We start from the raw sequence: 12103 nt of genomic DNA on the forward strand, positions 1-12103 counted from the left end.
TTTTTCCCACCCTTAAACCTACGGGCGTGAAACCTCATGGGCGCACCCATTTTCTAGGTGAAAATTTCTCGTACACCCTTAATTTATGAAATTAGGTTCTATCACATCTTTTTTCCTTTAAACCCCATTTTCCTTCAGTTAGAGAAAGAGAGGCGAGATATTCAAAGAGTTGAAGAGGGGATCAACAAATTACAAGAGGGTTGGCAGCAAAAGCATCAGCAGAAGCAAATCCATAGCAATGGAGTTCTTGTAAAAATTAGGGTTTTTTTTTTCTTTTTCTGATGCCGATTCAGTTAATGGATTCCGGTGGCTGCTGTCAAATTTGTTAGAGTGAATTCAAGAAGGGCGGGAAGGATATGTATTTGCTGGACATGGAATTGAAGACGAGATGGAATCAGAAATAGGGTATCAATCTATTTTGGATTTGGTCGAAAATTAATGTGTTGCCATTGATTTTGTGATAAAACACGGTGATGCTGAGATTCAAAGGTGTTCCTGAATCTAATATTATTAAATATCTAATTTGAAGAGATGAATATGTATTGGTGGTATGTACTATGTCTTTCCCCTTTTTGTTCACTTGCTGCCTCTCTTTAATTTTTAAGGTTTTTAGTTATGTGCTTGTTTTGTTACTTTGGAAATGAATATTGCCCTTCTATGATTCGCAAGCCTTAAGAGACTGTGTCTAATCAAATGATGACGTGTGTAGCGTCCTATATACATTTGATCTTCCTTGGTATCAATTTTATTTATATTTGACATTTTTCTTAATTGTTTATGCAGACAATAGATGAGCTAATTGGTGAATTTGACACCCGATTTTGTCATCATCTCTTTCGTAATCAAATATTTAATTGTTGTTGGGAATGAGGTGTCTGAGTCTCATTGATGGCTAAATGATGGTGTTTTGATAGCAATTGAATGAACAACAAAATGGTTGTATTCTAGAAGGTGAAAGAATGTCTACTTCTCCAAGGTGATTGAGTTGTATATCCTTGATTTCATTCTCATTAGCATTTGAATCAAATTTGCTGCCCAACTTGAATTCATGTTGGTTCTCAATTTTCATGAATAAATTTTTAGTCGTTCTTGCTCATTAGATCACAAATTTAGTGGTGGAGCTGTTTTTCGTGTATGGAGATCAATATATCTTTTAAAGAAATCACCCGAGAGCTCTCAGAAAAGATTGGTTCACTTTACATTTTTTCTTCATGAAAGCCGGTTTTGTGACTTGCTCATTTTATTGTATGTATTTTCTTTTGTTGTGCCTGGTTGGGTTTAAACAGATCGATGACTGCAACTATGTTTTTGTATGACTAACTAGTTTGAACGAGTTTGGTTTGTGAAGAAGTTGGTTTATATAGAACCTGTTGAGAGCAAGGAGGTTGAGGGAAATTGTGTACATACAAGTTGCCTGAAGGAGAGTTGTGGATTTGACAGGTTTTTGTTGCTCTTTTCATTGTTACTGTTAGTTGTTCTTTGTTCTTTGAGCATCAAATTATGGCATTCTTTTCTTCAATGGAACATGTTTTATCCAGAAATAAACATCAATTCATTACACACTGACAATCATGGAACTCAGATCTTCCGCTGCTTTGTGTAGGCAAATTTAATGAAACCATCTCTCATGTATGAACAAACTGAAGAACTTATGTCATGGAGTAGTTGCTGCTTGCTTTTTCGTCACTGGGTTAATGTAGAACAATTTGATGTAAAATGTGAATTCTGGCTATGGAATGGAAGGAAATATATTTGGGCGTGGTAAGCGTAGTTTGTCTATTCATTTTGGAAGTGTATGTACGCTACTAGAAGACATCCTCTCTTGTGCAGGCAACAGTTGAGATAAGCCGAAGAATCCAGTTAGTTGCTAGTATGAACACTTATTAGTTCTTCATTGGAAAGCCCTGTCAAAAGAAAGATGTAATTTACAAGAGTTGAGATAAGATGTAATTTACAAGCCAAGGTGTGACGCATCCATGATATGACATCAAAAGAAAGTTAGTCACCTATAGTTACGCATAAACCATTGGTAGGGACTGTGCTATTATCTACAAAATTTGTTGCATAACTTGTTATGCAGTCCCGAAAATGGTTGCATAACACGTTATGCAATTATTATTGTAGGTGCATGATAAATTATGTAACCTTTTTTTTTTGCATAATTTGTTATGCAATCCAGAAAATAGTTGCATAACACGTTATGCAGTTACTTTTTTGTTAATATTGAAACCAACAAAAAAAATGCTGCATAATATGTCATGCACCTACAATAATATCTGCATAACATGTTATACAGTCGAGAAAATGGATGCATAAAGCATTATGCAACCATATTTTTGTAAGTACTGAATTAAAATATTTGATGAATAATCTTTTATGTATCGAAGGAAATGGAAGCATAACATGTTATGCATAAACTAATAGATGCATGAAGCAAAATATGGTTGCATAGCGTTTTATGCATTTTTTATTGTGTCTGCATAATGTGATATGCATCGTTTTTGGTGGCTGCATAATGGTTATGTACCAAATTTTCTAAAATTTTGCTTAAAACAACAATAGCCTCCGATTTTTTCGCAAAAAACTTAAATTTGGTATCGTTGTTTGTACTCGTTGTGTAGCTTTCTTAAAAAGATTTCCAACGATATAAAATTCGTAAAATTTCAAGGCACGGTTTTTTAGATATGTTATATATCCAAGTTAAGTTGGCAATTATACCCCTAAAAAATTAGGATGCATAACCCGTTATGCAGACATTTATCAAAATTTCATATAATTATGGGTGTCACGGAAACTAAAAATAATCGTGGGCCTGACAACAAAAATATTATTTTTTTTGGGCCTGCCCCTAAGTTCCCCAAGCCTATATTCCCCTCGCAAAGGTAATTATTTGTGGCCAGCAGAAGCTGAAGAAGTAGACGACAATGATGAAAAGTACTCTGAGATGCGGATGATAAACTCCGCCACAAAAGAAAACAAACCAAAAGTTCGCAGATAAGACGATTTCTTTGGCGTCCCTGGTTCATGGAGTTCTTGGTCATTTTTATTTGTGAGCATGCTCTTGCGCAATTTTAAATCAGTGTAGAGGTTTGTCTGCTGAGCTTGCTCTTGCGCAATTTTGAATCATTAATTTCCATGCAGTGGACGGAGATCCTCCAATTTCATCGAGGGACCTTGCCATCATCGGCACCTGGGTCAACACCCTTGACTTCTAATAATTCTCCAACGGTGGTTATATATCAAACGAATCCAACTTGCCATTGACGGTGGAGTTTTCGATGGTAGACGTACGCTGATAATGTAGCCTCAGGTTGCAAGACGCCAACTGCAGGTGGTTTTCTTGGTCCGCATCTACCTGATGAAAATATCAATAATGCAGCCTCGAGTTCAAGCCCTCAACAAGCTTGGCTGAAACTAACACTATCTTAACACCCTAAAAGAGAAACATGAGAATTGTCACACCCAAGAGCTTTAGGTTCCATGTCAGCACAGCCAACTTGACATTGATGATCAAATCTAATGAGACATACTGCGAAGAGTTTGCTATACATGTATAATACAAACTGAAAAAAACAAACTCTAGGAATTAGTCATCATACAACCCTAGATGATGAATAAAAACTAAATAGTTAGCCAAACTTAAGAGTTTGTGGTCATGGCATCAGACAACCATAGATGAGGCAATGGATACAATGGAAATACTCAAGGGAATCCTGAAACATAACCATGGAATAGTAGCTCTCTATCCCTCTCTTCTCCAGCTGTTTCTGTCACACAGTTGAAATCATGGACAAAGGATTCGTCGTCTTCTTTTCTTTTATTGAAACCCTTCAGTCTCTCCTTCTGTAGATAAGGCATAACAGAAACAAAATCAGAGACGCGAGTTTGACACTTCACTATCTACAAAAGCTATATAAAAAAAGCTCTAAACTGTACATTAATTTAATCTGACTTTTTGACGAGAGCTACAGAAAAGTTATCTACAAACTGGAAGGGACAATAAAACAAGTGCATAGAACACCAAAGTTCTTACCACACACTCCTCACGCAACTTAGACCCCCCAAGTAGCAGGTATCGCTTGGAAAGTGAGCACTGCACGCCGTTGTTCAGGATTCCCCCGCGCCTTGGCCGGATCATCCTTGAGCTTCTCGCCGAGTAACTCTATAAGCCTTGTTCTCGTGGGCTCTGGTGCTATCTTGTTCTTGTATATCACTAAAACATGTGCCTGAAAAATAACACAAGCAGTCAGAGAAGGCCTGCTGAAATTGGGAACAGTAACTTAAATCATCTCCCAATCAAGGTAAAAGAGACGACGACCTTCTCGACTGAATCCATGCTTTGCCAAACACCGTCTCTACGTTCCAGGACTGCCGTTGGCAGGTTGAAGATGCGAGGAACCTTAACTTGGATTTGCTTCCAGTACAAATCTCCAGTCCACATGATTTGCTTCCGTATCTCCACATCATGGTAATCGAGTACAACTGCTCTTGCTAAAATCCGAAATGCTGCCTGAAGATTCAAGCAAATAAATAAAAAATCCAAGACAGAAGCAAACCAACAATTGACCACTTTATAAAGGGAAACACAGACAACTAACATTTGAGACATGAATGTAACTGCTCTTTAATTTCCAACATTTATTACAGTCATGCTAATATGTATCAAAATAAAAGGTCATAAGTTTCATATTGCTGAACATGACCCTGGGAAGGTAAATAATTCACGTTTTTCCTGATGCTTGATCGGACGTCCAGGAGAAATCAAACATAAGCAAGATGTGTTATATATGAAATTAATAATTGATCTTTAACTTAAAAAGAACACATCAGACCTTGTTGTCAGCCAAACTCCGTACAGCAACAACTCCAGAACCGGAAGATGCAAGAGGGCCCAAAACATTGCAATGCAGGATTCGGCTGCAGGTGTATATTCGAGCATTTTGTGCCATCCCCCGCAATCTTGGGTATAGATAGGTATAGTTTCGTACCTTCTCCAACCAACTGAAACAATGATCGGATCTTTGGTCTTCAAAGAAGCCAACAGTGTTGCTCAAGTCTTGCCTGGAAGAGCAACAAATAATAAATGAAGATATAGGCAGGGTAAGAGAATCCCATCGGGTTTACAACAACCAGTCATAATCTGAAGATGTTTTAAAACGGGGAAGGGTGCTAAGAAGGGGATTGATATTCATGTGTGTGGCTGCATAAAGGAGCTACGTAGCAAGATAAACATATTAGGTTTTTTATAGGCTTTTAACCTAGATGCATAACATAACCCAATTAACCTGTTAGTACCTTGCGTATGACTGTCGGCAAATTGCAAAGATGTGATAAACTGTGTAACTGAAAAATGGTGTAATAAAAACTTAAGGAAGACATTTCACCTGCATGTATCCAACAGTTTTTTCTGCAGGACAGATACCTCCTATGAGAATAGGTTGATGGGAATCAAGATTGGCAACCATCTCAAAAGGAACCCCAAGAACCTTAAACGTTAAGTAAGTCCCTACTCTGAAACTCTCAATCTCATCATCAAGATTGTTTTCATCCATGTTAATCTGCATAATCTGCATCCAAGCAGAGTATTTATTCCCATAAAAAGTACGAAAATCAACTATGGCCTCTGCGGATATGAAGAATTATTTATTTCAAGCAAAACGTAGAAACTGAAATATTTTCAGTGGGTACCTTGAGTTCATGGATGCCAGGTGTAAAGGGGGTCAGCTGAGATTGTAACATCAGCTAAATGGTAATCACCAACACCAGCAATATGTACCTGGAACAACACCAGCTAAATCAATCCATCAAGCATTTGACAGAACAACATGCAAGTACATGTTGTTGCACATACCAGCTAAATCATATCCATCAAGCATTTGACGGAACAACATGCAAGTACATGTCGCACAAGAAGTGAAAACGAAAGGTATGTAAGTGCATTACAGAAAAATAAGCAGGTGTGTGTGTGTGTGTGTGGGTGGGGGGGGGGGGGGGGGGGGTGGGGGGGAGAGAGATCTTGCATGATCAGGAAAAATGACCAAAATGGCAACATATCAAAGGACTTAAAAAATCTTAGCATTATTAATTTATTATCTATTTTGTGAACTTCGTTTCTTCTCGTTCTTCAGTTTATGAGCTCTGTATACAAGCACAGAAATTCTAGGAAAACTGAACTGAAACTTGGGTATTTTGCACAAATTAAGATAATACACAGTTAAGTAAAGACAGGGTACAAAATGTCTTAAAATGAAAGTTACCGTGCAAAAGTATGAGCAAATGTGATTAGGAGAATGTTTCATAGTGAGATTCGGGTATGCTCTTATGAACAAAATAGACGGAACAAAAAGAATAAGACAAATTGACAATGAAGGCACCTCTTGGCTCTAGTTAAGGACTTGAGCAACTTATATATGTGCTCCTTCATATATATATTCCCTGAATTTTTGCATGAGGCGCGTTTTGGTCGTCGTACGTCTGTCTTCATCTTAGCATTATTATCTATTTTGTGAACTTCGTTTCTTCTCGTTCTTCAGTTTATGAGCTCTGTATACAAGCACAGAAATTCTAGGAAAACTGAACTGAAACTTGGGTATTTTGCACAAATTAAGATAATACACAGTTAAGTAAAGACAGGGTACAAAATGTCTTAAAATGAAAGTTACCGTGCAAAAGTATGAGCAAATGTGATTAGGAGAATGTTTCATAGTGAGATTCGGGTATGCTCTTATGAACAAAATAGACGGAACAAAAAGAATAAGACAAATTGACAATGAAGGCACCTCTAGGCTCTAGTTAAGGACTTGAGCAACGTACCATTAAACTTAACTGGTGTCAATTTTTATTTTCAATATTGTAGACTTCTTTAATTCTCCTTCTTCAGTAATGACCTCTATAAAGATGCACAGAAAATTCTAGAAAAAGGCTGACTGAAATCTGGTACTCTCTATTTTCTTCTCAAAGGCACAGGTTAAGATAATATAGTTGGGTACAAAAAGGGTCTTAAAATGAAACTTACCATGCAAAAGTATGAGCAAATGTGATTAGGAGAATGTTTTAATCGGATATGCTCTTGTGAACAAAATAGACATAACAAGAGGAAATAGATCAATGAAGACGCCTCTAGGTTCCTTAGATCTAGTTCCAACTAGTGATGGAAATAAAAAGCAAGTTCGTAATCAACCAAGGCAACTAAAAAAAGTACCTTAGTTCCTTTCATGATGTCACAACCTCGAAGATAACCGTGCAAAATTACATTTCTCTTGCCATTGTCAACCACATGCGCTTCTGAAGAAGAAGGCACATCTTCATGACGATCAACTAGCATATAAGGATGTTTAGCACGACATGGTAAAATAGGAAATTCCCCAATCAATAGAAAGTCAGCCAACTCTTCAATATCACTCTCCTGATACCTGGATAAGAAATCATGTCGGAAGCTCCTTAATTAACTACCATTTTGCTGTACCTTTTCTTCGGGTCTCGTGGATTCATAAATACACTATAAACAAGATGTCATACCATATGATAGGTGCAAGAACATATGTTAGTCCAAATATACTTACTTATCGTCATGGAAACTAGACAAGCAGAATATATGTGCTCCTTCATATATATATTCCCTGAATTTTTGCATGAGGCGCGTTTTGGTCGTCGTACGTCTGTCTTCATCTTTTAGCTTATCAAGATATGCAAGCACCCCCATGGCCTTTGGTACGCCATGAACTTGTAAGAGGTTAAGGAACTCGAATGTTTCCTAAAATCAACAAAAGCATTTTGCAGTAAGAATAACATATTGATTGGCTTCCATTAAAGTTGAACATAATTACAGATACAGAATAATTACATTACACTGACGACTGTATGTACAGATTGAAGTTTCAGGAAGTCCTTTACTTGAATATCATAAAATTAAGTGTAACAAACTAACTCAGAGAAAAAGGAAATAAGGTTAACCAAGACCATCTTATAGAGACGTACAGGTAAAGTATAAAAAGCCGCCTTACAACAAGACTTTATTTAACCCTTGTTGCAAAGAGTGAGATACCATGCAAAAGTATGAGCAAATGTGATTAGGAGAATGTTTTAATCGGATATGCTCTTGTGAACAAAATAGACATAATAAGAGGAAATAGATCAATGAAGACGCCTCTAGGTTCCTTAGATCTAGTTCCAACTAGTGATGGAAATAAAAAGCAAGTTCGTAATCAACCAAGGCAACTAAAAAAGTACCTTAGTTCCTTTCATGATGTCACAACCTCGAAGATAACCGTGCAAAATCACATTTCTCTTGCCATTGTCAACCACATGCGCTTCTGAAGAAGAAGGCACATCTTCATGACGATCAACTAGCATATAAGGATGTTTAGCACGACATGGCAAAATAGGAAATTCCTCAATCAATAGAAAGTCAGCCAACTCTTCAATATCACTCTCCTGATACCTGGATAAGAAATCATGTCGGAAGCTCCTTAATTAACTACCATTTTGCTGTACCTTTTCTTCGGGTCTCGTGGATTCATAAATACACTATAAACAAGATGTCATACCATATGATAGGTGCAAGAACATATGTTAGTCCAAATATACTTACTTATCGTCATGGAAACTAGACAAGCAGAATATATGTGCTCCTTCATATATATATTCCCTGAATTTTTGCATGAGGCGCGTTTTGGTCGTCGTACGTCTGTCTTCATCTTTTAGCTTATCAAGATATGTAAGCACCCCCATGGCCTTTGGTACGCCATGAACTTGTAAGAGGTTAAGGAACTCGAATGTTTCCTAAAATCAACAAAAGCATTTTGCAGTAAGAATAACATATTGATTAGCTTCCGTTAAAGTTGAACATAATTACAGATACAGAATAATTACATTACACTGACGACTGTATGTCCAGATTGAAGTTTCAGGAAGTCCTTTACTTGAATATCATAAAATTAAGTGTAACAAACTAACTCAGAGAAAAAGGAAATAAGGTTAACCAAGACCATCTTATAGAGACGTACAGGTAAAGTATAAAAAGCCGCCTTACAACAAGACTTTATTTAACCCTTGTTGCAAAGGGTGAGATACCTAGAGTGAGCATGTGGCTTCATAGGGTGAGAAGGAGACTAGATTGTCAAGGCATCGGAAGGTGTTTGGTTTCAAAAAGCCATTGCAAGTTAAAAGGCTAAAATCGGTAACAATCTTCCTCGGAGCTGAAGAAAAGATCAGGGAGATACCATCAAAGTGGAGTGTCAAATTCTTGAAAGAAAGTTGATGGGGACGAACACTCGAACACTAGACTTTAATGATTATTAAATCAGAAAAGAACATTCTGAACATTTTACTGTGACTTACCATTTCAAACCCATATTTTGCGTCAATGAGCAACATCACTGCGTCTGCATACTTTGCAGCATCAATCATGCCATTCATATTATTGGGACACTCCACAAACTGTATCCGTCTCCGGTTACCTAGAAATTGAATCAATGAGATATATTACTCGATGTCTACCACTGGTCTACTACGTTGAGAAAGTAAAAAAAACAAGTGAAAGCTAAATATACCTGATCCTGTTATAATGGTCTTTCCTACGTTTGGTATGATTTTTTGAAGTATAATAGTTGATTAGAGAATCAATCAACAAGTATTTCCCAAATCCCAACCTAGAACACAGAAACGAACCCAAATGGTCTTTAATGTCCACTACAGACTTGATATGAAAAAGACTTATCTTGCTGTAAAGAAACAGTAATTACTATTACCTTGGGAGGTCCATGGACTACAATAACATACGGAGCTATGCTTGGCTCTTTCTTGGGTCCGTTATTGTTGGTTTCCCCAATTAAAACCCTAAAAAAACACAACAGAAAAAAAAAATCCGATTATCTCTAATTCTCTATATTCAAGAAATTTGCAGACGAAAAACAAAAAAAAAAATCAGAAAGAGACAGAGGAATCACGTTTCTTCACTGTCTCCAGAAGTTGTACAAGCAGTAACATCCTCATTGTTTAGTTTCTGACCCTCTATCAAAAGAATCAGCAAATAATTACTCATAAAATCAAAGTTAAAAACAAAATTTAGCTTTCTAATCGATAAAATTTAGCAAATAATTACTCATTGTTTAGAGTTCGAAGATATACTTTTCTTTCTCTCTGGTCTTCTCTTCTTAGAACCTTTAGGCATCTTGATCTGACTTCTCTCTGTAATTCTCACTGTGTGGATGTGAAGGAATCTGAAGAAACCTCGCTCTCGTCTCCAGATGAAAATTACTCCCTCCGTCCCCATGATGACCTACTTGGTTTTAAACTTTGTCCCATAAATAGATGACCTATTTCAGTGGATATTTCTAAAACTACCCTTTTAATTGATTATTTTTCTATAAAAAATATGTATAATTTGATAGTCATGTTTATATTCGTTGCGTAGGTGTTTTAAAATGCTTTTCAACGGTATCTATATTATAAAAAGAAGTGGTGTGTGTAGCCATACAAATCCGACCATCGATTTCGTCATCCCACAGCACGGCACGGATCGATTCGTTATATGTTCTATATAAACATCCGTCCGATCCGTTGAGTTTCCTGATATGGCCATGTTTCGATTATATGTAAAACAAACTCACATCCCTTGAGTTTCCCGGTTTCGAACTGTTGCTGTTTTGGTTTCCTTAATCGGTACCAGCTCATGATATTAATATACATCACTCCATTAAATTCGTCATCATCTCCAATTATTTGTTTCTGCATCTCAGAAGAAGAATTGTTTCTTTTCAACTAAAGTCTTCTCCCTCGCCTTCTGCTAACCAATAATAACCATCCGCTAATGAGCCGGACAGAAATTAAACATGACCTAGCTACTAACCCTAAACATGGTTAACCTAATTTCCTAATCTAAGCTGGTCACTGTAATAAAACAAGTAAGGAAAATCAAGCTACTCATTCCGGAAAGTAAGACCGTTGACGTAGTAAAGAGAATGTGATTTTATTACCACATGCGGTCCCACTAATGGTTATCTCTACACCATAGGTTGCTATCATCTTATACAATTGCTATTAACTTTCCAAAAGATTAAGATTAGATGGGAAAATCGTCTATAAATAAACGAGGATATGATCAGTACAGGGTAGGAACTTACGAAGAGTTTGTATAATTGAAAATTTTGATCCTGGCCAGAACAAGTAAGAAAAAGCCCCCACCATTATTATCCGATGAGCATCAATGTGAGCTATTATTTATTTATCACTTCCTTTAATTAATCCCTTATTGGCGTTAAACATACTCCATGTGCCTCATTGTGTTATTGAGAAAGAGGACCTACCATGATAAAAACCGACTGCCACTTCTAATACTACCAAATACCAAATATGAGATTATTAAGCATATATATATATATGCCGGAACTTGCCTAGGGGCTATGGACGGGATGCAAGCCCCGGACTAATTTGACCCGACCAACAAAATACCGGAATTTGTGTAGGGGATTACGGCCGGGGATGCAGGCTCCGACTAATTTTCCAAGACCAACAAAGGAATTTGCCTAGGGGGCTACGGTCGGGGCCATAGGTCCCGGCTAATTTGACACGGCCAACAAAATACTGGAATTTGCATAGGGGACCACGGCCGGGGCTGTAGGCCCCGACTAATTTGACACGACCAACAAAATACTAGAATTTCCGTAGGGGAACACGATCGGGGCTGTAGTCCCCGACTAATTTGACACGACCAGAAAACATTAGAGTCGCCCAAAACAACAACAAAAATCGAAAAAAGGTTGAGCCCCGGCCGTAGGCCGGGGTGATACCTAGTAAAGTTTATAAAAAACCGTGGTATAGTTTAAGAGATAAATCGTTTCTAAATTTTACTAATTATTGCCCATAAGGGTGTAATTGTAAAAAATAGTTAAATATACTCCACTTTCTTCCTTGCCTTAAAATTTGTGCAAACTACAACTAGGTCAACTTATTAGGGACGGAGGGAGTATTAATTAGGGTTTCTCAACCAAATATTTTGTGATATACCCCCTCTCTCTCGTATTGACCTTATCTGTGAAAGTCAAGCAAAAAAGTCAACTATAGTCAACTCAATGTAACCTCGATAAATTAATGTCCTCGGGAC

The 12103-nt window shown here is 37.2% G+C and overlaps 1 protein-coding gene and 1 long non-coding RNA gene across 4 annotated transcripts; one reads left to right on the forward strand and one right to left on the reverse strand.

The window, feature by feature from the left end:
- On the forward strand, nt 1-2023 carry LOC113356170. Its single transcript, XR_003362889.1, has 3 exons — nt 1-548; nt 784-1440; nt 1604-2023. It is a non-coding gene; the product is annotated as an uncharacterized LOC113356170 (long non-coding RNA).
- A 1430-nt stretch (nt 2024-3453) lies between these two features.
- LOC113356171 (ribosome biogenesis protein BMS1 homolog) lies at nt 3454-10258 on the reverse strand. Of its 3 annotated transcripts, XM_026599217.1 has the most exons (16): nt 10129-10258; nt 9948-10011; nt 9750-9837; nt 9552-9650; nt 9340-9458; nt 8591-8781; nt 8230-8440; nt 7563-7753; nt 7202-7412; nt 6375-6564; nt 5689-5776; nt 5385-5567; nt 4833-5061; nt 4319-4510; nt 4034-4226; nt 3454-3843 (listed from the first exon to the last, which is right to left on the reverse strand). In XM_026599217.1, exons 5-10 carry the CDS (start codon nt 9415-9417, stop codon nt 6535-6537), a joined length of 912 nt encoding a protein of 303 aa, XP_026455002.1. In that variant the 5' UTR covers nt 9418-9458; nt 9552-9650; nt 9750-9837; nt 9948-10011; nt 10129-10258; the 3' UTR covers nt 3454-3843; nt 4034-4226; nt 4319-4510; nt 4833-5061; nt 5385-5567; nt 5689-5776; nt 6375-6534. The 3 variants fall into 3 exon arrangements, with proteins under 3 accessions (XP_026455002.1, XP_026455000.1, XP_026455001.1); XM_026599215.1 differs by lacking the exon at nt 6375-6564; XM_026599216.1 differs by lacking the exons at nt 3454-3843; nt 4034-4226; nt 4319-4510; ... (2 more) ...; nt 5689-5776; nt 6375-6564 and adding an exon at nt 6070-6374 and having other exon boundaries at nt 6780-7412.
- Between the last annotated feature and the right edge of the window lie 1845 nt (nt 10259-12103).

This window comes from Papaver somniferum, chromosome 3, assembly GCF_003573695.1.
Source record: "Papaver somniferum cultivar HN1 chromosome 3, ASM357369v1, whole genome shotgun sequence".
NCBI lineage: Eukaryota > Viridiplantae > Streptophyta > Magnoliopsida > Ranunculales > Papaveraceae > Papaver > Papaver somniferum.